Source organism: Sphaerodactylus townsendi, unplaced genomic scaffold, assembly GCF_021028975.2.
Source record: "Sphaerodactylus townsendi isolate TG3544 unplaced genomic scaffold, MPM_Stown_v2.3 scaffold_18, whole genome shotgun sequence".
NCBI lineage: Eukaryota > Metazoa > Chordata > Lepidosauria > Squamata > Sphaerodactylidae > Sphaerodactylus > Sphaerodactylus townsendi.
The window spans coordinates 2,429,805-2,452,598 of record NW_025950341.1 but is presented as its reverse complement, the minus strand read 5'-3'; the positions used below and the strand labels follow the sequence as shown (position 1 = coordinate 2,452,598).

The 22,794-nt window shown below is 45.2% G+C and overlaps 1 protein-coding gene across 5 annotated transcripts in view; it reads left to right on the top strand.

The window, feature by feature from the left end:
* Positions 1-22,794, top strand: part of CUNH1orf21 (chromosome unknown C1orf21 homolog) — a 175,882-nt gene that overhangs the window by 62,896 nt on the left and 90,192 nt on the right. For 3 of the 5 annotated variants that reach the window (XM_048482507.1, XM_048482506.1, XM_048482510.1), the window contains exon 2: positions 10,601-10,817. In XM_048482507.1, the coding sequence (XP_048338464.1) occupies positions 10,724-10,817 (94 nt within the window). In that variant the 5' untranslated portion in view covers positions 10,601-10,723. The remainder of the gene's footprint in view (positions 1-10,600; positions 10,818-22,794) is intronic. The other 2 variants (XM_048482511.1, XM_048482509.1) reach the window with 1 other exon arrangement.

Genomic DNA, 22,794 nt, shown 5'->3' with positions numbered 1-22,794 from the left:
TGCTGCCAAAGACAGAACAGCAGCTTAGAAGGCATACAGTACTTCAGAAAAGTAATTAAGACATAGCGTATAGCCATAATTATATACATTAACTTTCAATAAAATAGTATCAGAGGATGACCATTTTGACCTACAATAGAACAACTCGATTTGAGTCCAGTAGCACCTTAGTGACTAACAAGATTTTCAAGGTATAAACTTTCACAAATCAATGGCCCTTTCATCTGGTAAAATAGTAGAAACACATGTGGTCTAAAACATCAGCTAATAAAGACAACAAGGATAGCCCTTAAAGTGGAGCACATTATGATACTCCATCCAAAAGGTTACAGTGTGCTTACACTGTCATGGATGATCAATAGCTGGATCAACCCAGCTATGAACTGAATCCCAAAGGGAAGACGGATGAACAAGATGTAGTTGAGAAATAATAGTGTTAGTGGCAATGCTAGCCTTCTTAATCAACAAGGAAGACTCTCCCAACTCTTTTTACACCCTTTATAAGAAATAAACTAATAGTCAGTGCTGAGACATCCACTGTACTATCATTATCTCTGTCTAATCTTGATCCAGTTTCAATTTTGTCCCCATAGCCACTTGATCTCAGTTTCCAAATCCTGATTCAGAATGCTACAGCCATTTCTTTAGGCATAGTGGTTAAAATACAGTGTGATGTCATCAGTGTGTTAATGACACCCAATCTCAACAGTCTAAATCATAGGTGTCAAACTCGCGGCCCTCCAGATGTTATGGACTACAGTTCCCAGCATGATGCTGGCAGGGGATTATGGGAACTGTAGTCCATAACATCTGGAGGGCCACGAGTTTGACACCTGTGGTCTAAATGATCTCATGTAGCAGCTGGACATAGATTTTTAAAAAGCATGAATAAAAATACTGAATCTTATTGTACTACTGCATAGGTCAGATTCCACACAGACTTCTCAGAAGAAACTCTTTGGACAAAAAAGGCCCAAACCAATGGCAAGCCATCTCTTTCATCTTTATCTTCTTTTATTGCAGCTAAATAGTGATGCTCTGTTGATAGCAGATGTGTTCAGTTACATCTGAAGCTGCTCCGCCATCATCTGCTCAATCATTTGGTGGTAGATTGAAAAAAACCTTCTTTTATTAAGAAACAATTGTTAATAACAACCTCTTCATAAGTTTTCAGAAAATTCCCTTCCTCAGTGCTGTGTTCACCATACTGGCTAGAGGAATTCTCAGTCTCCTTTGGCATGATTTAATTACCGTATATACTGGGTAATGTATAGAATTAGAGCCGCTTTATATAAGTCCGAGGGCACCTAATTTTACCACAGAAAAATGGGAAAACTTCTTGACTCGTGTATAAGTCGAGGGTGGGAAATGCAGCAGCTACTGGTAAATTTCAAAAATAAAAATAGATGCCAATAAAATTACATTGAGGCATCAGTAGGTTAAATGTTTTTGAATATTTATTTCAAAGAAAAAAGTAAACTAGCTCTGTAAGCCCTGATTCTCCCTTTAAATCCACTCAGAAAAGGGGGATGTGATTTAAAGGGAGAATCTGAAGAAAATTTGAGGGTGCCTGTTAGGGGAGGAATGTTTATGTTAGCAGTACCAACATTTCAGAGTATACTTAGGACACCCTACTGATGATACCACCCAGGTTTGGTGAAGTTTGGTTCAGGGGGTCCAAAGTTACAGACCCCCAAAGGGGGTGCCCCCATCCCCCATTGTTTCCAATGGGAGCTAATAGTAGATGGGGCTACATTTTGAGGGTCCATAACTTTGGACCCCTTGAACCAAACATCACCAAACCTGGCTGGTATCAGCAAGAGATCATCCTAATTATACCACCCAGGTTTAGTTGTTTGGTTCAAGGAGTCCAAAGTTATGGACTCTCAAAATGTAGCCCCATCTACTATTAGCTCCCATTGGAAGGAGTGTCACCTGATGATACCCTGAAATTTTGGTGCTGCTAGCCTAAAAACTGCGCCCCCTGGCGGCTGGCAAAGTAAAAACCCTAAAATAGTTCTCAAAATACAGCTGACTCGTGTATAAGTTGAGGGGGGCTTTTTCAGCAGAAAACATGTTCTGAAAGGTCGACTTATACATGAGTATATACAGTAGCTAAGAAGGGCAGGGATCCAATTTGTAGATGGTAGCTGCTTTCATAGTTCCAAGAATCCTGTCTGCATCAATCAGGACAATCAGTCGGAAGCTGCTCATAGATTTCTGACAAGCAGATGCTTCTGAGTGCCTCTGGTACATGATCTACCTTTTAACCTGATGTCAACATCAGATCACATGTCAGCTAACCGTCTTGCAAAAGAGTCACAGCAAACTATTGAATTATTTTCAGTAAGAGGATCATATCTAGGAATTGGTAGATCCTAGACCACCATTAATAACTGTGTTGGATGAAATCCAGCTGGTTCAGAGATAGTAGAGAAAAACTTTCACTATCTCATAGGCCTTCAAACAAGTTCTGTGGCATATTTTGTCTGATTTGGCTTCACTCTTCTGCCAGTGAAACCTGAAGCATCTCAAAATCCTTTTCGTGTCACCCAACACTCTTGTCAAACATAGAGCAGAGTGTTGCCTAGAGGGAGCGATAGGATGTTAGGAAGTGATCCTGTCTACTTCTCCAGATAGTTCATGTTCTGAATTGACACTGGAGCTTCTGCGGAGTTGACTTAAGTTTCTCAAAACCCCATAGAACTCACTTGGAAACAGTTGGACAGATTCTGCGGATGGACTATCCTAATCGGTCCACTGCCCTTTCATAGGGAAGGCACTCCAACAGTCAGTGTATAATGATACAACCATGATGTGGGATTCAATTCTAGCCCCCTTTCTAGACAACCGGGAACTTCCATTGTATAGAAAAGTAGAGTATGACCTTTTATTTTTTCTTCTTGTATTGACCCTATAATAAGTTGGGTCAGTCCACAAAGTACACTGAGCCTGTAGACCACCTTTGCCAGTATTTCTATTTTACCCCTGCCAGTGGTCTAGCTGCCCTCCAGGTAGTCTTACCCTAATGATTACATGATGAACAAGAAGATGGGGAATAGATGGGGTGACAAAGTATCCTGCTATGATAGAAGGCAACTGGGTTAGCAGTGAACACAGTCAACGCTGCATACACTTGGAAGGACAAATGTTTCTACATAGCCATATAAAACAGTTACATTACAATTCTAAGCATGTTTATTCAAAATCCTGAGTTTAGGGGTTATTATAATCCTACATACAACTTTAAACTTTGAGGGGTTACTCTTCAGAGGGCTTCAAGTTTCTTTGTTCCTGCTATTGTTAGTACTATTACCCCTTAGGAGTTTGTTTACTAAACAGTGAGGTTCCCTTTGTTCTGTTATTATTAGTTTTATTATTTCTATGTTATTGCTCTTCCCAATTCCTTCCTAGTATACCCTTTCTGCCATTTATTATTGTTGTTATTCCATATGATTATCTGCCTGGCTTCATCCAGGCAAGTGATAAAAAAATGCAATGTGGTGATAAGGACTGAAAATCAAAACATGTAAATGAAAGCACCAGATTTCATAGTGGAGGGACTCATCATTTCAAGGTTATTAACATAAGTGTGTTGATGTGAACATAAATTTGCACGAGTGAAAATGGAAAAATTGCTGCTGATATTGATGTTTCTCTGAACGATTGTGTAATGGACTGTTGTAGATTGTATTTAAATTATATACACAGGATGCTTTTCATATCAGTAGTTTGTTTTGAAGCATGCATTGAATTTGCAAAAGGTCATGATAGTATTGTGTACTTGAGACAGGGAACCAGAATAAATTTCTATCCTTTAATTGGTTGTGCTGTATAATTTTGTTGTTTGTTTAGAAGTGGACTGGATTCATTTCACATTGAGTTTATGGTGTTGACTAGTGATGTTGATCTGAATAATTTTTTGGTGGAAGTTGTGGATAAAACCAGGGATCCATATGTGCAAATATCATGCAAGCTTTTAAATTTGGAAACGTTTTAGTGTTATCTTGGAGTCATCTTTTATTTGAGAGTAGGGGTGTACATACTGATATGCTGGACCATTTTTTTCCTGGCCAAAACCAAAAAGGAGCAACTTAAACAAAACTGAAAAGCCCAAATCTTTTTTTTTAACCCTAAATATTTTTGTTTTTCCCCTAACTTTTCGGCTTTCTGTGCATCCCCAAGTTTGGTGAAGATTGTGTCAGGGGTTCAATTTTATTGGCCATTTTTTCTCCTGACCTAATCTTCACCAAACCTGGAAGTTCATGTAAGGTGAGTCACCAGCAGCTGCATTGCAAATTAGGTGCCTCTACCTCAAAAAAAAAACAAAAAAACCCCCCTGCCTTCCCCAGAGCCCCACAGAAACTCCCCATAGCTTAATATGGAGTCATGCTCTTTGAGCTTGGCTCCACATTACCCTATGATGAGTCTTTCCTTGGCTCGGGAAGGGGGTCTTTTGAGGTAGAGGCACCAAATTTGTAGCATGGGCCCTTTCCGCACGGGCCAAAAATAGCGCCCTAGGGACGGCAAAAACGCTGTCCCTAGGAAGCTGTTCACATGGGGGGCACTGCTGCATCGCAGCAGCGCCGCCCTCGCCCCCCCCCGCGGCGCAAAGCCGCTGTTCCCCAACCTTGCTCCCTGAGTGAGGTTTTCTGGAAACAGCGGCTTCCAAACGCTGCCATGCGAACGGCAGCAGCTGGAAGGCGCCGTGTCCCCCGCATCATCCCTGCAAGCTTACCTCGTCTCCTGGCTTCCGGCTTGTCGCAGAGGCCACGGGACACGCCCCCCTAACCTGCGACTCCAGAGTCATCACTCCAGCCTGTGAGGGCGGGTCCCCTGGCCTCTGCGACGAGCCGGAGGCCAGGGGATGAGGTAAGCTTGCAGGCTGGCACAGCTATATGCGAAAAGGTCTGCGCTGCCGCCCTCCCGGAGACCGTCCATCGCCCGAAGCGGTCCGGAAGTCCCGGTGTCGTTTACGCTGACGGACCCCCACACTGTTGCAGTGCAGAAAGGGCCATGAACTCCTAAGTTTGGAAACGATGGAAATTGCATTTCTAAGAGAGGTTAACTGGAAAGGAAGACAGGTTTTTAAAGATGAAGTCTACTTCTTTCACCAGTATTCATTAAGACTTGATTTATTACTAAATTCAAACTAAATGTTGTCATTGAATCTCTTGTCATGCTTAAGCCAATGGTTTTTCATCGTGGTTTTGTGTTTCCTAGAAGCTTGTCTGGGTTCTTCATTGAAAATATCAGTAAAGGTAGACAACAGTGCCCTGACTTTTAGCATTACCGCTTTTTATTTGGTTTTGCCAGTGATTCACAAGTGACTTGCATGGGGATATATAGGTAGCTAAGAGTATACAGTTTTGTGAGGCAGAAAGTTGGATTGCTTTGTAAGGTTATTTAGAGGAAGAGAAGAGTTTGGATTTAAACCACTACCCCCTTTCCTTATAGGAGACCTAAGCTGGCTTACTAACTCCTTCCCTTCCTCTCCCCACAACAGACACCTTATGAGGTAGGTGAGGCTGAGAGAATTCTGAGAAAACAGTGACTATGCCAAGGTCTCTCAGCAAGCTTCTTGTGTAGGAGTGCGGAAACAAATCTAGTTCATCATCTAGACTCTGCTGCTCAAGTGGAGAAGTGGGGAATCAAACCCGGTTTTCCAGCTTAGAATTCACTGCTCTTAACCACTACACCATGTCGGCTCTCTGGATGTTGGGCTTGGATTGGGATACTGGGTTCAAATCCTTGCTCATCCATGAAGTTCACTTGCTGAATTCTTGGGCCTGTTATTTCAGGGTTATATGAGGATGTACATGGCATGAGACCCACATCACTCTCCTAAGATCCACAGAAGAAAAGTGTGGTAAGATGAGTACCCATACCTTTATAATATTCCCATTCATCCAGTATGAAATCTTCCCTGCAGATCTCATAGGACAATAGTATGGTCTTTCAGTGGCATTATATGATGTAGGCTGATGTAAGAAATGCAACAAACTCTCCTTTCCCAGTCAAAACATTTCATATTTCAAATACGAAGAACTCTTCTTTCTGCTGGTGACTTAGGCTGAATCCACCAGCATGATCTAATTCCAACTATTTCCTGGTACTTAAAGAATACTATGTCCTAATGAGGGTCCAGGGACTGGAAAGTTAGTGAAGAATATCTTTTAATTTCCTTTAATTTTCTCTTTGTAGCACTGACATTGGAGATCTCCATTCAGCTTCACTCATACGGCAAATTAAAAACAAAAAAGCTGCAGTAAAGTAACTAATAGAAAAATCAATTGACCTACCTGTTAAAACACCCACACTGTAGCCAAATGTTTTATGCAGTTTGTATGTGTGTGGTGGCCAGGGTTGGAAGCTCACAGGAAGAGGCAATGGTGGACCACCTTTGCTTGTCTCTTGCCTTGAAAACTCTGAGAGGATGCCACGATTACTTCTGCCATTTTCTTGCTAGTACTGTATACTGACATGTGATGGTTTACTTTTAGTTCTGTTCGTAGCTCTTTGTAACGTCTTCCTTCAGAGTTTCTAGAAGTGCAAGCATATATGAGTGTGGGAATTCCCCCCACTATGTAATTATTACAATGGCTTCTTGAATATTATCCTGTACACTGACTTGAAACAACTTTAAGCAGAAAGTGCTAAAGCAGGATTACAGTTGAACATCAAGACAAAAGTAATGACTACCGGGGAATTTTGCAACTTTAAGGCTAATGGTAAAGAAATAGAAATTGTTGAAAGATTTTGTAATCCTTGTCTCCATAATCAATCAAAAAGGAAGAGGACAGCCAAGAAATCAGGAGGCCAAGGCTGGGAAGAACAACCAGTTAGAAAAAATTCTGAAGTATATAATTGTGTTGCTGGTGATCAGGATTGAGTTACGACGTATGGGTGTGGACAATGAAGAAAGCTGACAGGGAGAAAGTTGATTCATTTGAAACGTGGTGCTGGAGAAGAGTTTTATGGTTTCTATGGAGCACCAAAAAGACAGATCAGTGGTTCTAAATGAAATCAAGCCTGAACTCACCCTGTAAGCGAAAATGACTAAACGTAGGCTATCGTACTTTGGTCACAAGACAAAAGTAACTGGAAAAAGACAGTAATGCTAGGAAAGGTTGAAGGCAGCAGGAAAAGAAGAAGATCCAATATGAGATGGATTGTCTCTGTGAAGGAAGCCACAGCAGCAGTGGGCAAGACCTAAGCAAGAAGCCTTTTTCATGTTGATATGAATCCTAGAACTCTCATGTTGCAGAAGATTCTGGGAGCAGTGCTAGGATACTGACCCTCAATATTGCATGCATGGATGCTGTCAAGTTTCAACCAATTTATGGTGACCCCAACAAGAGGCGTTCAGCGCAAGTGAAAAGCACAGGGGGTTTGCCATCATCGCCTTACTCTGCAAAGTCTGTCTTGATAACATCCCATTCAAGTACTGACCCTTCTTAGCTTCCAAGATCTAATGAGATCAGGCTATATGATGCTGCCTTTCCTCCTGTCCTCACCATTGCTCTACATGAGTGGAGAAGGCACACTACAATATACCCAATTCTTTTTTTGCAAATGTGCATTTCAGGAAGATACTCTCCAGTCTTTCCTCTCCCAAGGGAGCTCTGGGAATTGTTGTATAACAGGGGCAGCCTCAGAGAAATTACAGATTCCAGGATACTTTTAATGAAACATTGATAGTCAAATAGGTACAAAACAAAGTGTAAATTAATAGTATAAAGAAGCTCTCTACTATTATAAACTGTGATATAATCCTGGATTCTTTCCAAAGTTTGAAAGTACTGCTGTACATCATGATGCTCAGCAACAAATCAAATACTATGCCTTCTAGTTTAAACCACAAACTGTTAGAGCGTTCAGCCTATATATTTAGAAAATGTTTCTTGCATCGGGTATACCAGGTTTGAAAGCATCTAGATGTAAAAGCTTGCCGTAATTGCAACTAAAGTATCTTGCAAGAGGTTGTTCAGTCTGTTTTCTTGGGATGGCTGACATGAATTTGATGAGTAGATTGTTTTATTGTGCGGCACTCAAGGCATTTGTAATCCATAACATTTATTATGTAGCTGGGCTTGCTGGTGATATCCAGTTTAATGCATTAAGCCTGCCAGTCATTCTGGTTTTGAAGGTGACAGTTTTCCTAATAACAAGACAAATGATACAGTGTTTCGGTTAATAATATGTTTACATTATTGTTGTTTTTTCTGGTAACCAATCAGCAAATAGGTTGGCCGGTCCCCTCCCCTCCCCTCCCCCCTCCCACCCACCCACCTACCTACACACACACAGCTGGCAACCATAGCTGTAATCAAAACTGAAAAGTTTACTTATATTAGCAGGTAGTGCTATATAATCTTGTTCATCAAAGTGGGTTATACTCATAGTCTGCATTTGGTGAGGTTAACAGTTGGATGCCATGCCCAAAGTCCTGTGGATTGCAGATGAACCAGATAATTTCAGCAGTCATTTTAAAAATGTTGTCCGCTAGGCAGGAATCTGAGAACTAAGTTATGGCTAACTTTAATGAAGTCACATTGTGCAGATCCACTTAGATCCGTTTAAGTGTGTCTTGAATCTCCTTACGATTGTCACTGGTAAGAGGGATTTTTTTCTTTAATTTAATTGGCTTGCAAATCTTTTTAAATCAAATACCTGTAAGAGGAAGCAAACTACTGGATACGTTGCAGTGATTGGTTTGTATGTAACTGTGTGAATAATAATAATAATAATAATAATAATAATAATAATAATAATAATAATAATAATAATAATAATTACTATTACTACTACTACTACTACTACTACTACTACTACTACTACTACTACTATTATTATTATTATTATTATTATTATTATTATTATTATTATTATTATTATTATTATTATTATTATTAATTGTATTTATAAACCGCCCTCCCCCAAAGGGCTCAGGGCAGTGAACAAAACAAATAGATAGAGCACAGATAAAATCAGTAAATAATCAGTAAATAATCAGTAAATATGGCTCTATATGTTAAAATCAACCCCATTAAAATGCAGCATCCTATGGTAGTTTTGGTAGTTTTGGAATTATGGTAGTTTTGACTTCCTTGATAAACTTCCCAAGCCTTTCAGATTTGAGAACTTCTTGGAAATAGGCATATAGAGGGGCAATCTGGTAAATAGAACACCTGCAAGCATAGTAGCTACACAATACAGAAGAACTGGAGTGTGTGTGGGTTTTTTTTGAGAGAGAGAGAGTGTGACACATTTATTGGAGAAGATTTAAGAGCTATAGAATATAATTTCAACCTTGATGTCTTTCTCCCCTTGCTCAGGAGGGGTATTTGCTGAGAGCTGCACAACCATACAGTTTTTGCTTCATGCAAGCATCCGTGCATCTTCCCCGAGCCCCTGAAGAAATATGATCTTCCCACCTCCTTCGAAGTCCTCTGTACCATATGGAAATCTTCATGAGCCAACCTGTCAATATTCCAGAGCTCAGAACAGGGATTCAGAAGGCCAGAGATGAAAGTCAGATAGGCAGCAGTCTGGTTTTCGAAAGGGTCAGATAAGAATATTAGTATTGAGGAAAGAGGCGAAGTCTTGGACAGACTTTGTCCAATATCCAGGGAGGCAGTATGTAGTAGGGTGCAGACAGGCACAATAAACTAATTCTGGCTAAATTGTCCAAACTGAAGAGGCAATGTATGAGCCTTTGCATCACGTGCTAAGGCTCAGTCAGTTGATGCTTGAGGCTTTAGTTGAGATTATAGCCCATTTAGCACTGTTGGACTGGATAGGTTTTAGATCATTCCTAATCTTGCCCTGTGGTGCCAGGTGTAAGGTGCTGGTGTCTAGCTGGTAGCACACCTGACTTTAATCTCATGTGGGTGACTTAGCTGACTGTCTTTAGCTCCAGTTGAACCCATTGTGTGGGTTCACCAAGGCGTCACAATTTTGTTATTGTTTATCTGTTTCCATCCCCTCCCATTCAAGCTCCGTAAGTGCTTTGTTGTGGCTACAGGCTGTCTTCTGGGAGATTGGTCTGTGGAATAATGTAGTGTGACTGCCCAGCGGCTTAGCCTGTAATTAGCGAGCAGCAGTTGCTTTTTTTAGGACTAAAACCAGTCCCTAAAGGTCTTTGAGTATTGCAGGAGATGCTCAAAATTGTACAGTCTGAAAATAACCTAGCTGATGTGACTCGTCTGATTTAGTGTGCGAAGCTGGGACCGCAGCCCATGGGAACATGCGTGGAAGTCATAAAGGCTGAATTAAATCTGCTTTCATCTTTTGCATGTAGTGACAGTTCATTGATTTTTCCCCCTTCAAAAACTAAAGAAAAGAACACGTACTGGCCAAAGTAAAATAATCCTCCCCAATAACTGGTAAATTTGTGGATGATAAAAAGTAAGAGAAACTGCCAATGTCATTTGTTTCCTATGAGCAGCTTTTTGGAATGGGTGAAAATTTTTTTTATAATGTATGGGAGATGGTTCTTGACTTCCTTTCCTCCAGATATTCTATAATGGAGTGGCATTGGGTAATGGCCATTTAGCACTTACACATACTGAACTTTTTGCCTTGTTTCTTCCATCAGCAGGTAAAATAAAGAGGCTTGACAACTAAGCCAGAAGGTGGATTATTTCTAAAAGAAACCATGCGTCCACATCTGTAGAAATGGTTTGCGGCTCAGTCAAGCTGGAGCTAACCAAATGAAGCTATGGGCTGTGCATCAGCCAAGCATGTTTCTGCTGTTCAAAATGAAGAGGAAGCTCAGAAGGGGAAAAACTACCAGAACGGAGATGTATTTGGTGGTGAGTATCGTGATTTCATGTTTGTTTCTTGGTAGTTTGTGACCATTCTGTTGCAGTTCTCTGCTTTGTTGTCTACTTATTTTCTTACTTTATCCTGTTACAGTTATTTCTGTACAGACTGCATAGAGGTAAACCAGCCAGTCTTGATGCAGGAATTTGTTCATATGCTGAACAGGACTGGTAACTGCATCTTCAATACTGAAATGACAAAATCGTTTTACTGTGTCTCAGAAAGTTTCCAGTACCTCCTTGAAGTTTTTTCTCACAGAACTTTAAAATGAAGAAAAGTGGAAAACTGTGGAATTGCTTCTCTTTCTCCCATGAATAGGAGGACATCTCTCTACCATGGGTGATTCTCACTGCCTTCCTAGAGAGGCAGGAAGTAAAACTTCAGCTTCCTTTTGCCCCTCCTTCTTCCTCAGTTTCTTTCCTGCCTCTGAGGGAGAAGCAGTCCTGTAGCAATTGTCCTGCTCTTGCCTTTATATTATCTTATCGTGATCCTCCTCTCCTTTTTCTTCTATCTAGCTTTAGCTAGCACCCCCCCCCCCCCAAAATCTGGACTTACCGCGGCTTCTCAGCCAGCAGGAAAACAATTAGCTTTATCTTGGTTTTGGCCAAGGAGCACTTGCTGGAAGCCTTTCTCAGCCAGGGGGCAACCTGATGGTCCATAGTGGCTCCGAAGAGACCTTCCTCTTCAAAGAAGAGCCTGGGGCATCTTCCATGCCCAAGGAACCGTGCCTCATGGCCCAAGCAAGCACATCCTCATTGCGGGCTGCTCCAGCCTCTGTTGGCAGGGTGGCAACAGCCATTTCATGCGCCACAGAAAAACCCCTTTAAAAGGTGCGAAAAGGAGAAGAGGTTCCCAAAATGGCAGCTGTCGCCACGGAAGCCCCAATTAGCTGCAAAAGCCCTCAGAAAGCTCTGGAACAACTGAAGAGCACCCAGCAACCAGCTGAAAGGTCGAATGCTAGCCCTCTTATACTGAGAGTGGATCCTAATGTTTTACAATTGCTAGAGGCTTTCAGGGCCACCATGACAGAAGACATGGTCTCCCTGCTTGAAGAAAGAGGGGTAGGTCCCTCCCAGAGTCATACACAACTCAAATGCTCCTCTGAAGGTGGGGGAGGCAGACATAAATCTAGATCCACCCATTCCACGCCTTGGATGACTGCTAGGAAAAGGGCCAGACTAAGCCCCCAAAGGTGGGATTCCTCTCCCTTCAATAGTGAGTCAGACTCTAGAGAGGAGGAAGAGTTTCTATTGCAGGATGAGGCGGAGGAGGAAATCCAGATTGCAGAGAAGTCTCTCAGATTTTTCCAGCCTGTGGATTTTAAATATTTATTGAGCAAGTCCCTGACTGTCCTTAACTTAAAACTCTCCACCAGTGAGACCAAGGTGGTTGATGATCCACTGACACTGGAGATCAGGATTTTTCCCCCAGGTCACACCCAAGGTTAGGTGTTCCCCTTTCCCAAGTTCTTTGAAACTCAGGTAAAAGCAGAATGGGCCAAACCTACAGCAAATAGACAGGTCCCGGGGTTCATGAAAAAGATGTATGCAGCCCCCACTTATACCAACCACTGGATGCAGATTCCTCTTATTAATGTCCCTGTAACTGCACTCCAGTCCATGGTTCTAGTCGCTGAGGATGGCGAGGGTTCCATTAAGGATAATCTGGATAGAAGGGCCAGCCACCTCTCCAGAAAGACCCATGAGGCGATGGCTATGGCAATTAAGGCTTCCTCAGCCGCATCCATAGTGTCTACGGCAAGCATCGTCAGGGCCAGGAAACTCATAGAGTTGCTCTCTGATCAGAATAAACGTCTGCATGAGGGTGCCTCTAGAGATCTTAATCCTGCACGCTTCGCTTAAGCCCGCAGACTCTACCCTGGATGCCGTGTCCTTCTCAGCCATGGCGATGGCCTCTGCAGCAGCGACCAGGAGATTACTGTGGCTAAGGGTCTGGCCAACTGACTTGCATTCCAAAACTACCGTAGCCTCTTACCCCTTAGGTAGGAGGAAGCTTTTCAGGCCCCATCTGGACCGCATCCTAGTCGATACGAAGGACAAAGTAATGCCCCACACACTTCGACAAGGAGACAGACGACCTGCCTTTTCATCCTCCTTTTGCACGCAACACATAATTCCCAAGTTCTTTCAGGATTCCAAATGAGGTTCCTGGCCAACTAGATGTTCCTTCAAAAGAAACCCACTCCACAGGAAGTTCTCAGGATATATGACACCACATGGAAGGCCTTTGTCCGCTGGTGCCGCTGGAAGTCAGTGAACCCTTACAGCCTGGGTCTCTGCAACATCCTCCGCTTTCTCCAAGATGGTGTCAAGTCAGGCCTCCGGGCTTCTACCCTGTGACACCAACTGGTTGCTCTAACTACAGTAATTCCCACTTCCAGGCACCTGCACTTGATGCATTTCCTCAAGGGGGCAGGTGTCTAAGGACAAGCCGATGTATCACAGATTCCCCACCTGGGAGCTCAATATAGTGCTTACAGCCTTGACCAAGCCTCCCTTCGAGTCCATTGGAGATTGTTCTCTTAAGTATCTTAGGCTCAAGACCATTTTTCTCATGGCGGTGACCTCAGCCTGCTTCATTTTTGAACTGGGAGCCCTTTCTGTAGACAACTCACTTTGCATCTTTCTCAGAGACAAGGTGGTGCTCCGTACAAACTCCTCTTTTGTCCTAAAGTGGACTCTAGGTACCACAGGCAGAAGGAAATCTATCTACCCACCTGACCCCCAACACCTCAGGGACAAGGAATGACACAAGTTGAATATCAGGAGAGCCCTTAAGGCTTATATTCTGTGCATGGAGGACGTTAGATGGTCAGAAGCCATGTTCATTGCTCTAACTCTTCCAAATAAGGGCCAAAAGATCTCCAGCCACACCATAGGGAAATGCCTACGGGAGTGCATTGTAGAGGCATACAGAGCCTCAGGGCTAGACCCTCTAGGGAGCATCACCGCGCACTCTGTGCAGACAGCAGCCACAAATGCTGCTCCGGCCAGTGAGGCTTCAGTGCAGGAGAGATTCAGAGTGGTCAGTTGGTCCTCAATATCTACCTTCACTAGGCAAGATTAACAAGTATAGTGCTGCCGACGCAACCTTTGGCCGCAAGGTACTGCAACACATTCTCCTGGAGGCGACCTCGGGCATCCTGATTGGGTGATTTCCCAATCCATTATCAGGGAGGCAGGAACTACTTTTTTGTTGCAACTTCCTGTGATGGGTTGGGCATCCAATTTGCCCCCAGTTTCATTTCCTGCCTAGCAGGGAGTGCAGGTCTTGGAGTTAGGCTCCAATACTTCTGAGTTCCAGCTTGGTTTTTTCTTCGTTTTTCTTCGTTTTTCTTCATTGTGCCCTGTCTGCGTGAGTCCTCTGTCTTCGTTCTTCTGTCTTCCCTCTTAAGCTTTCTCCTCTCCCGAGGAACGCTCCCGCCAGAGCCGGCCGCCGTAGAATGGCCGCCACTTTCATCTTTCTCTCCCGACAACCGCCGTCCAGCACAGCAGCCCGAGGCGGACTAGGAGGGCAGCCACCGAGCTGGAGTGGCGATGCGCCCGAAGCATCCGGATGCTTGCGTCTGGCGAAATCCGCCACTACAACCCACCCGCCCGCTTGCGTACGTACGTGAACAAAGAGGCCCAGCAAAGCGGCAAAGGCAAAAAAAAAGGCGCCAAAACAGCGCGCCAAGCGGCAAAAGCGCCATGACAACATGGCTGCTCAGTCCGCCGACGGGAGCACCAGCGCCCCTCTCAGGGCCGCGGCGGGTGACTCCCCTCGCCCAGGCGCGGGGCCCAGTTGGGGAGGAAGGAACCAGAAAGAAGGCCGGGGGGAGGCGTTCCAAGCGGAGACCAGGGCTCTCGGCGGCTTTTTTCAGAAGACCCAGGGGACGCTTCAGAAGCATCCGCTCCTGCAACCTCCAGGCAAGATCGGGGCAATGGGGGGGGGGAAGGAGCCATTCCTCAGCTGGCAAGGTCCTCTCTCCTGCTAATGCAAACCCTTGGGCCAATGCCTCCCTCAGCCCATCTAATAAAGGAAATGTTTTTCCAAAGCCTTTAGCCATGCCTTAGACAAGAGATAGGGTAAAACGTTACACTAAAGGCAGATATAGGTCCCAACTTAGAGACAAAAGGAGAAGGCACAGTCCCAGCTCCTCTTCCAGCTCAGACAGTCCCCGTCCCTCCACCTCCAGATACAGGGACCCCCTTGCCATCCCCGGGGATGAGGACTCCAGTGACGGAGAATCCGGAAACTCCTCAGCAGACCGATTTCTCTCGGCAGCCCCCCCATAGAAACCAATAGAACCCAATGCAAACACTTCTTCCAAACAAGAGGTGAATTTGAAAAAAGCTCTTACTGATGGCCGAAAAGCATAGCTGCCGCTTGAATTGCCACTTGCGATGCACAGCAAGGCAGCGGAGGACCCTTCCACGGCCTCCACCTCCAAAAAATCAGTCAAGGGGGTGCCCAAAGGGAGCAAGGGAATTTTTCCCCAGTCAGAGGATACCCCTCAGGCCTTTCCGCTCCCGGAATACTTCGAGAGAAGGATGAAACGAGAGTGGCTAAATTTAGAAGCCAGTAGATCCTCCCCAAATTTTCTCAAGAAATTGTATGTTCTCCCAGAACACATCCATGCCCTCATTCAGACACCACTAGTGGATGCACCAGTAGTTGCTCTCCAGTCCGGGGGACTCGTCACCAAAGACGGGGAGGGCACAATCAGGGACCCCTCTGACCGGCGAATTGACACCTTTCTAAAGAGAGTCCACGACAGACTCGCTCTTACCATCAGGGCATTAGCGCCATCCTCCACCATGGCAAGAGCATCCATTGTTTGGGCCCACAGAATTCTTGACATAATTCCACCTGAATTCCAGGGAATCCAGAGAGGCGTGAGAAAAGAATGCTCATGGCAGTTTCTTTTTGGGCTGACTCCACCTTTGATGCCCTCATCCTAGTTTCCCGCATCCTAGGTCTCGGAGTAGTGGCCAGAAGGCAAGCCTGGCTACGCCAATGGCAGGCAGACTTCCATTCAAAACAGGTGGTAGCCTCTTATGACTACCACGGCACCCGCCTTTTCGGTAAAGAGCTAGACGCGGTGCTCATGGAGTCAAAGGGGCACAAAAAGACCATGCCCAGATTTGTTAGATCCGACCAGGGCTCCTCCTATTCCAAAACCCACACTACCTTCAGGTCACAACGTACACTGGCCAGAAACTCCAATGAGGGTAGAAGGTGGCCCAACCAAAACGCCTTCCGCAGACGCCCTTACGGCAGCTACAATAGCAATACCTCCAATAATTCTTCCTTTCGTCCCACTAACTTCCAGGCCCAGCCAGGAAGGGAGGCCAGGCAAGTCCTTCCAACCCGACCCGGTCCAGCTAGATCCTGACCAGCGGACTAGCCCTTCCGATTCGTGACGCCTCCCAATCCTTCCAGCACCTTTGGACAGGCGGACACGTCGACCGCTGGACCAGGGAGGTGGTCACATCGGGCTATCTCATCGAGTTCTTTCGCACGCCAAAACCCCACTTCTATCCATCTCCGGTCCACAAAAACCATATAAAAAGAAAAAGGACGCTAAACGCTATCCAACATCTCCTCAAAATCAAAGCAATCGAACCAGTTCCTTCCTCACAACGTTTCTGCGGTGTCTACTCCCACTTTTTTACAGTTCCCAAACGAAGCTGAGGAGAATGGAGAGCCATCTTGAACCTGAGATTTGTGAACAGACACATCCGGCTACGCCGCTTCAAGATGGAGACCCTCAGATCCATTGTCGAGAACCTTCGCCCCGGAGACTACCTTTCTTCTCTGGACTTGACAGAGGCCTATCTCCACGTGCCGATCAACCCCCTCCACAGGGCCTTCCTCAGATTCGCCGTCGGGAGCCACCATTTCCAATACAAAGCTCTACCCTTCGGGCTGGCCACAGCTCCCAGAGTTTTCACAAAGGTACTCCTAGCGCCCATCACAGCCCTCCGAGAACAAGGGATCCACGTCCATCCATATCTGGACGACATCCTGGTGAGGTCCCCATCCAGGCGACAGAACCTACAGGATCTTTCAACCGTCATAACCACTCTGACACGGCACGGCTTTCTTATCAACTTCCAGAAAAGCTCCCTGAGCCCCAGCACCGCATGCGCCATCTGGGAGCAATCATCGACACGACACACAATGCCCTGTTTATCCCCCACGACAAAACAGTAAAGATCCAGAGAATGGTCTCCCTGTTCAGGGCAGCCAGAAGAGCCTCCATTCTACAGCTTGCCAAACTGATGGGCCTCTTCATCTCTGTCATAGACATGCTGCAATGGGCGAGACTCCATGCACGGACCCTTCAGAAAGTGCTACGCCCTTACCAACAGCAAATAATGCAGAAACAGGACTTCTCGATTGTTCTCACCTCTCAACTCCAGAACAGCCTTACATGGTGGTCCCACCACAAGAATCTATGCTCAGGCAAGGTTTACCTACCAGAAAATCGGATTCAGATTTTCACCGATGCCAGCCTTCGCGGCTGGGGAGCAACCTGCCAGGGCCACCAGGCGCAGGGCACCTGGACCCCACATCAAGCCCAACTACCGATCAACCTGCTGGAGATGATGCGCCATTAAGCCTGGCCCTCCACCATTTCACGACCCGTTCGCATACAGAACCAACACATCTTGATCCAGGAACAGACAACATTGCGGCCCAAGGCGCATGTCAGCAATCAGGAGGCTCTCGATTGACATTGCGCCTCCATCAGGGGAAGCTTGGAGCCGAGCTCCTCACCTGGGCAGAATCTCACCTCCCTGTCCCTCTCACAGCGGAACACATCGCGAAAGCGGATATCTGAATGTGGAAGCCGGAAGCTGGCTAAACAATGAACCAAACTGTTCTGGAAGCGGAATGGAGAGAAGCTGAACCCGGCAATTTTTCCAACTGATAAGTCGGATAGCCTTCCGGCAACCCAGACAGCCGATCCTCTTCGCGCCGACGAAAACCATCAACTTCCACAATTCATCACCAGGTACTTCCATCCTCGGGCCAGGGGCACAGACGCCCTGACTTCAGCTTGGCCACCCACACTCCTCTATGCCTTCCCTCCTATCCCCGTCATCCCCAAACTTCTGCGAAAGATTTGGAAGGAGAAGGCGAAGGTCATCCTAGTGGCGCCATGGTGGCCCAGACGACCATGGTTCTCCTCCATTCTGCAGCTATCCGTCGCCCCACCTCTACCCCTTCCCACACCAGCAGACATGCTGACACAAGGCCCAGTTCATCATCCCGATCCTCAATGGTTTTGCTTGACCGCCTGGAGCTTGAACGGGAATCCTTAATTAACAAGGGGTATTCCAGGAAGGTAGCCGATACCATCATTGCTTCTCGCAGACCTTCTACCATCAGAATCTACAACTCTTCTTGGAGGACATTCGTTCAGTGGGCCGACAAACTTGGCGAACTAGTCCGGCTCCGTCCCACAATACCTCCAAAGTACTGCGAAGTTCTTACAAGGGCGGACCCGGTTTTCGACAGGAGGCCTGAAAGGAAGCTCAACCCTAAGAAGACAAGTGGCAGCCCTGTCTACGGTCTGGCCCCTCCTTCAGGAAATGCCGGCTTCTAGACACCCTGACGTGATTAAATTCCTGAAGGGAGTTAGACAGAAACAAACCCCAGTAGTTCATAGGTTTCCCTCATGGCGTCTGAGTACAGTCCTCAATGCCCTAGCAAAACCTCCATTTGAACCAATTCAATCAATAGGACTAAAATGGCTCCGTATGAAACTCTCCCTCCCTCCTAGTGAGCTGTCCGCGTCCGCCATGAAGAGTATCAGAACTTCTGGCAGCGGCTCTTTCGAATTAACTTTCTCCAGTTATGCACCTTCCACAAGGACAGAGTTGTACTAAGGCTAGACCCGTCCTTCGTTCCTAAGGTCGGATCCCTATTCCACATGAAACAGGAGGTAGTCCTTCCTACATTCTTTCCCTTTCCCTCTCACCCGAAGGAAATAATCTGGCACAAACTGGACGTTCGTAGAGCACTCAAGGCCTTTATAATTAGAACCGAACCCATCAGGAAAACTGAAACCCTGTTCGTCAACGTCTCGACACCCAATCTAGGCTGTCCCATGTCAAAAGCGTCCATCAGTTCTGCCATAAGATCCTGCATAACGGAGGCATATAGGGCCTCAAAACTCCCCGTGCCCTCGGGCATCACAGCGCACTCAACTAGAAGTGCGGCCGCCAATGCGGCTCTCCGTTGCCACATCCCCATAGAGGACATTTGCAAAGCGGCCACTTGGTCTTCCCCGACCTCGTTCACAAAACACTATAGGTTACACACCTTGGCAGCTAACGAGGTCGCCTTCGGGCACAGAGTGCTAGAGCACGTGTTCGGGGACTAAGAAGCCCACCCTATAGGGGACACTGCTCGGGGAGGTCCCAATCAGGATGCCCGAGGTCGCCTCCAGGAGAACGGTCCATTGGTAGACTTACCCTGAAGAGGCCTTCTCCTGGACGGCGACGAGGGCATCCTGGCCCCCCCTGGAGCTTACTTAGTTAGATATATTCATCAAGTTATAGTTAGCGATAAGCCAGCATTAATGAGTATTGGAACTCAGGTTAAGGTTTATGTTCTACAGTTGCTCTGTTGTTACTTCCTGTTGTTTTGCATGTATACTGACTCTCTATTTTACTAGTTACTGCTATGTTAGTCAAATTCTGGGGGCAAATTGGATGCCCAACCCATCACAGGAAGTTGCAACAAAAAAGTAGTTCCTGCCTCCCTGATAATGGATTGGGAAATCACCCAATCAGGATGCCCTCGTCGCCGTCCAGGAGAAGGCCTCTTCAGGGTAAGTCTACCAATGGACCGTTCTACCTTCCTAATTAAGACCCACCCGGGTAGGGGACACTGCTTTAAAAGGTCCCATAGAAGAGAGATGTCCTCCTGCTCAGGGGAGAATGACCATTGGACACTTACAGTGAAGGGTTCTTCTCTTCTGAGCCAAGGAGGACATCTCACTCACCCTATCCTATATACAACTAGGTCCAGATTTTTTTTTATAAAACAAGTTCTTTGGGGGAAAGTTAGTTGAGGGCTAGAAACAGTTATATGGGTAGCTCAGTTTCCTGTTAGATTAGCGGTTGATAGTCGATTCCAGTTTGGTGAGGTCAGGTTCCCTTCCTTTATTGGTTCCCTGTTCTTCTTCCTACCTGAGTTTGTGTATCTTCACCATGGTCTTCACTGTTCTTTGGAGGCTCCAAAACTGAGAAAGAAGGAGGGGCGACCCACCAGCAACAGGAAGCTGAAGCTTTACTGCCTGCCTCTTTAGGAAGCCAGTGGGAATCACCCATGGTAGAGAGCTGTCCTTGGCTTAGAGGAGAAGGACCTTTCATGGTAAATGTCCAATGGTCATTCTCTAGCTCTCTGTTCTGCCTCCATGCATATAGATGTTTGTGTTCACACCTTTCTGACACAACTTCAGAGTGGTTGAACAAATCTGTTTTAGAGGAATAGTTACTGGAAAGTATGTTTTGGATGGCCTGTCTAGGGAAGAATATTACTTGTTTGTATACTTATTTTATGAAAATTCAGGAACAGTAACTTTTAAACCAGTGTATAAAATCAAAAGTTTATAACTCAATTACTTGCTGACATGCTCTTCCGATCAGTTGCTATTTCTAGAATTTTCTGAAGATTTTTTTTACTGTGTTTTTACTGGCTTTAGTGGCAAGAAAATGTATCTGTAAGCAATAATAACAATAAAACATTGGATGGGCCAGACTAGCCTAATCTCATTATATCTTGGAAGCTAGTCTGGTTCAGCTCTAGGATAGAAGACAGGCATGAAAGACTAGGGTTGTTACAAAGAGGCAGGCAATGGCAAACTACCTGTCTTCAGCTCTTGTCTTGTAAACCCTTGTAAACTCAAAGAAAAAAACTCTCAACAGCTGTTCTTGAAGCATTCTGCAGTTTTGGAATGTAAGAGCCCATGCATGAGAAACAATATCCATTTGATGTATTGTCGAAGGCTTTCATGGCTGGATTCAACTGGTTGTGGTTGGTTTTCCGGGCTGTGTGGCCACAACCACGACCATGGCCACGGCCACGCAGCCCGGAAAAATAACCACAACCAATATCCATTTGGTTTTTGATCATCTGCTGGTGAGCAATTTGGTTCCCCTGTAACCTAAAGTGACTTAAATTTATGGGAATACCATCATTTCGGTGGGCTTAATATGATAAAAAGTGTATGTGGGACCCATGTTCAAGATGGGCCCATTATCTGAAAACCTTAGAAATCAGCTGCTTTGGGCCCAGGCTGTGATAATAAAGCAAGCCCCAGGGAATCCCTCCGTGTCGTCTGCAGGTGTGATTATAGCTGCAAGTGAAAAAGAAATCTTTAAGTGGGAGAGAGGGAGGCTGTTGTAAAAGTGCTGGGCTTGCCATGTGGAGATAGTTGCCATGGAGAATGATTTCTTTAAGGCCAGCTGTTTTGTGTACACTGGCTCATAGCTATTCTGAATAATTGTGTTTCAGGCACAGTATGTTTTCTAAAACAGGCTGCCTGTCGTAAAGTGTTCATTCTTTTCTAGTCCATAATAAGCCCTCCTACAAAGGAGAAATTATTCAACAGTTACATTTAAAATATCAGCATCTATATCATTCTTAAACAGTATTGCAAATGCTTATGAAAAGGGAACGGCTGTTTTAGTCACAAAGTTGGTTGCATTTCTTGTATTTGGGGGTCAATTAAAAAAAGAGTCACATTTGTATTCTAGATATACAGTCCCTGCTGTAGCTGAAGTTTGTCGTTACTCTGAAACTAAGGTATAGTTAGTTGTGACTGATTTAAGTCCCCTTGCTCTCAGTGGGCTTTTGTCACCGCTGGTTGCAGCTGGATCAGGACCAATGAGCTTACATTCCTTGATAGTGATACCTGGGCAGTAAACTTTTTAAGGAGACTTCCTTGTTTCCCTTCAGTATGTATGAATTGTTTTTAAGTTAACCGTGCTTAAAATGATTGAGAAGCTTCAAAACTCAGTAGGAAAAAAAAAACTTGAGGCAGGTAGGTAGGTTTATCTAAGCAAACCAAGTACGAAGCTGTTGTTTTTCAAAATCTTTACTTTCAGGTTTGTCAGCTACTACCTAAATTGATACACATGTTGGGTTTGTAACATACAAAGCAACCTTTTTACACAGTGTCAAGCAGTGTCACATAGTGTCAAGCAGTGTCACTGAGTTAGCTGTTTTGAGGTTAAGCAGTCTGGTCCAAACCCTGGTCCCAATTTAGCATGGCACTCCACTTAGCAAAGAAAAACAAGACAGAGAGAGAGTCGCATAAGGTACCTTTATTTGCCTAACCAAGATGCAGTGCTAGAATTATAAAATGCCAGGGAAAGCAAAAACATGAAGCGGTGTTGCAATGCAGTAACAAAGTCCTACCAGTGTTACCCTTGGGTGTTGTCTAATTGTGGTGAATGGGGAATCTAAGGGGAAATAAAAGATGAAAAGAAAAATATGTCGCTTTTAGTGGCTTTGGGGAGGATGAGGTTGGGATTAGGAGTGAGATTAGTTGCTGTAGCTGGAGGTGGAGCTGACCTTAGTTAGCTTCCTCCTGGCCTTTGCCCACCGGAACACCAGCACTGGGAATTTGGGCTTATGCCACCCTTTTGGGTGACATAAGCCCATAGAACCCAATGGAGGACTTTTTGGCAGCGGGGAGGCTTTTTTTGTTTTTCTGCCTCCCTGCGCTGCTGAGAAGTCCCCTAGGAGGGCTCTGGGCTGCACATCTTGTAAGAGAGCTGCAATTTTATGTTAAGTAATTTTCATTGAATCACATCAATTATGAGATCATGACTAGCGAAGGGGATCAAGGGATGCTTGGCTCCCAATTTGAAAACTTTTTTCCCCAGGATTAGTGTTGAGTTTGTTGGCAGTTTGTGAATATGGGAGGACAATTTTTGTCCT